Below are 2,286 nucleotides of genomic sequence, written 5' to 3'. Positions count from 1 at the left end.
ATTGTAAATAAACTAGTGGTCAAAATAACCTGAGAAATATAATCATTTCTAATTATTAGTGAAAGTCCAGATAGTTTTCAGATACTGGGCAGGAGGTGTGTTCTTTGAGGGCATTATTGTACCATGATGGGAAAGATTCTTCAATGATAAATATTATTGACTTAACCATATAACTATACCCAGTGAGTCTCAAATACACTATAATTAACTCAATCTCCCCTTAGCTCTTCCAGTCAATGTTCTGCCATATTAATGGAAGAGCCATGAAGAAGATGTTAGAATTTAAAGAAAATGTGGGTTGAACTGGTGAGAGCTAACTTCCTTATGTTTACAACATTCATACAGAAATAAAATTCTGTTTCCACAAGGGAAACCTGGACTAAATGGGCCAACAAAATCTTACAGTGCTGACTGAGTTCATTCTGACTGGAGTCTCAAGGTGGCCTGAGCTGCAGCTTCCCCTCTTTGGGGTTTTCCTCATCATCTACACAGTCACAGTGGTGGGCAACCTGGGCATGATCATTCTGACCAAGCTGGACTCCCACCTGCACACACCTATGTATTTTTTTATCAGACATCTGGCTTTCATTGACCTTGGCAATTCCACTGCCATTTGTCCCAAGATGCTGGTAAATTTTTTTGTTGATCAAAATACCATTTCCTTTTATGCATGTGCCACCCAGATGGCTTGCTTTATTATGTTCATCATCAGTGAACTTTCCATTTTGTCTGTCATGGCCTATGACCGCTATGTGGCCATCTGCAACCCTCTGCTCTACAATTTCATCATGTCTCAGAGACTCTGCCATGTGCTGGTGGGCATTCCATACCTCTATAGCACCTTTCAGGCTCTCTTGTTCCCTATTAAGTATTTCACATCAATCTTCTGTGGCTCTAAGGTCATCAGTCATTTCTACTGTGATGTTGTTCCCTTGTTACCTATGATCTGCTCAGATGCACAAGAAACAGAATTGCTAACCGTCCTATTTTCAGCATTTAATTTGATCTCCTCCCTCCTGGTAGTACTGGTATCCTACATTCTGATTCTGCTTGCCATATGTCGAATGCATGGTGCAGAAGGCAGGAAAAAGGCTTTCTCCACATGTGGGTCTCATCTGACAGGGGTGGTGGTATTCTATGGGTCTCTACTTTTTATGTATGTGCAGCCTAAATCCACCCACTCCTATGAAACTGATAAGCTGGCCTCTGTATTTTACACATTAGTGATCCCCATGCTTAACCCCTTGATCTATAGCCTAAGGAACAAAGAGGTGAAAAATGCCTTCCACAGGGTCCTTAAAAATCACTGCAAGGTTTGTATTTAATGTTCAGTATGGAATATTTTTATAAAAAAACATGAAAAAGGCACCTGTCACATGATAATACTTCTCAAAATAATTGCATTTCTTTTAGCTCCGTAGCAAAATCTAATTATAACACATATTACTTCCCTTATGTGTACTCAAGCTGCCTCTCACAGTTTAGATCTTAATAAAATGTGACTTCCTTTCTGTCATTCCTCTCTTGTGATTTAATGCTTCATGATTGATTGGTTCATTATTCCATAGAACTTCACATTTTTGTTAAACACATATTAAACTATATATTTAATAAGTAAACTGTATATTTGTTTCTGTCAATTGTTGCTTAGTGAGGTATCTTCCTTAGACTGTTTTCATTGTATTTTACTACACTAAAACAATAGTATGAAAAAAAAAATTGTTCTCTTTTAGATGACATGGTTATTTTAGAGTCATATTGGATAATAGAATTTTAAAAATATTTATTCTGGCTATACCATCTTTTATTTGAAGAGCTTAAACCAATTGTACTTAATTATATTTAATAATCTTTTTGTGTATATTGCTATTTTCCCATGTTATATGTGATAACATTATCTATATTTGTATTATAAGATCTTGAGTTTGAGATTAAGCTATGTATTATGAATACCCACAGTAATAGTCTACTTGATTGCTAAAATAGGAGAATATCATAATAAAATGACATTTTGTACATGTGTTTTGTTTATGACACATAGAAAATATTTACAAATTCTATTTTAATTGTCCTTATATTAGTTCTCAAAGTTTCCATATTGTAAAAGCTCTTTTATTTGCTTCATATATGTATATTATATATCTGCCTTTCTATCATCTCTCTCTTTAAGATTACTCACCTTAGTTCCATTGACAATTTGGGTCAAATATTATCTTCTGGGTATTAGGATGTCTAACAGCATAGCTAGCTTCTAAATATTATATAGCAACAAAGCAGAAGTTACAC

The 2,286-nt window shown here is 35.1% G+C and overlaps 1 protein-coding gene across 1 annotated transcript; it reads left to right on the top strand.

The window, feature by feature from the left end:
* Window positions 1–383: 383 nt before the first annotated feature.
* Window positions 384–1,325, top strand: LOC306638964 (olfactory receptor 8K5-like; the record flags this gene model as incomplete). Its single annotated transcript, XM_079102414.1, has 1 exon — window positions 384–1,325. One exon carries the CDS (start codon window positions 384–386, stop codon window positions 1,323–1,325), a length of 942 nt encoding a protein of 313 aa, XP_078958540.1.
* Between the last annotated feature and the right edge of the window lie 961 nt (window positions 1,326–2,286).

Source organism: Sciurus vulgaris, assembly GCF_902686455.1.
Source record: "Sciurus vulgaris genome assembly, chromosome: 11".
Lineage (NCBI taxonomy): Eukaryota > Metazoa > Chordata > Mammalia > Rodentia > Sciuridae > Sciurus > Sciurus vulgaris.
Note: the sequence above shows the minus strand (reverse complement) of the source record. Positions and strands in the feature narration are given on the sequence as shown.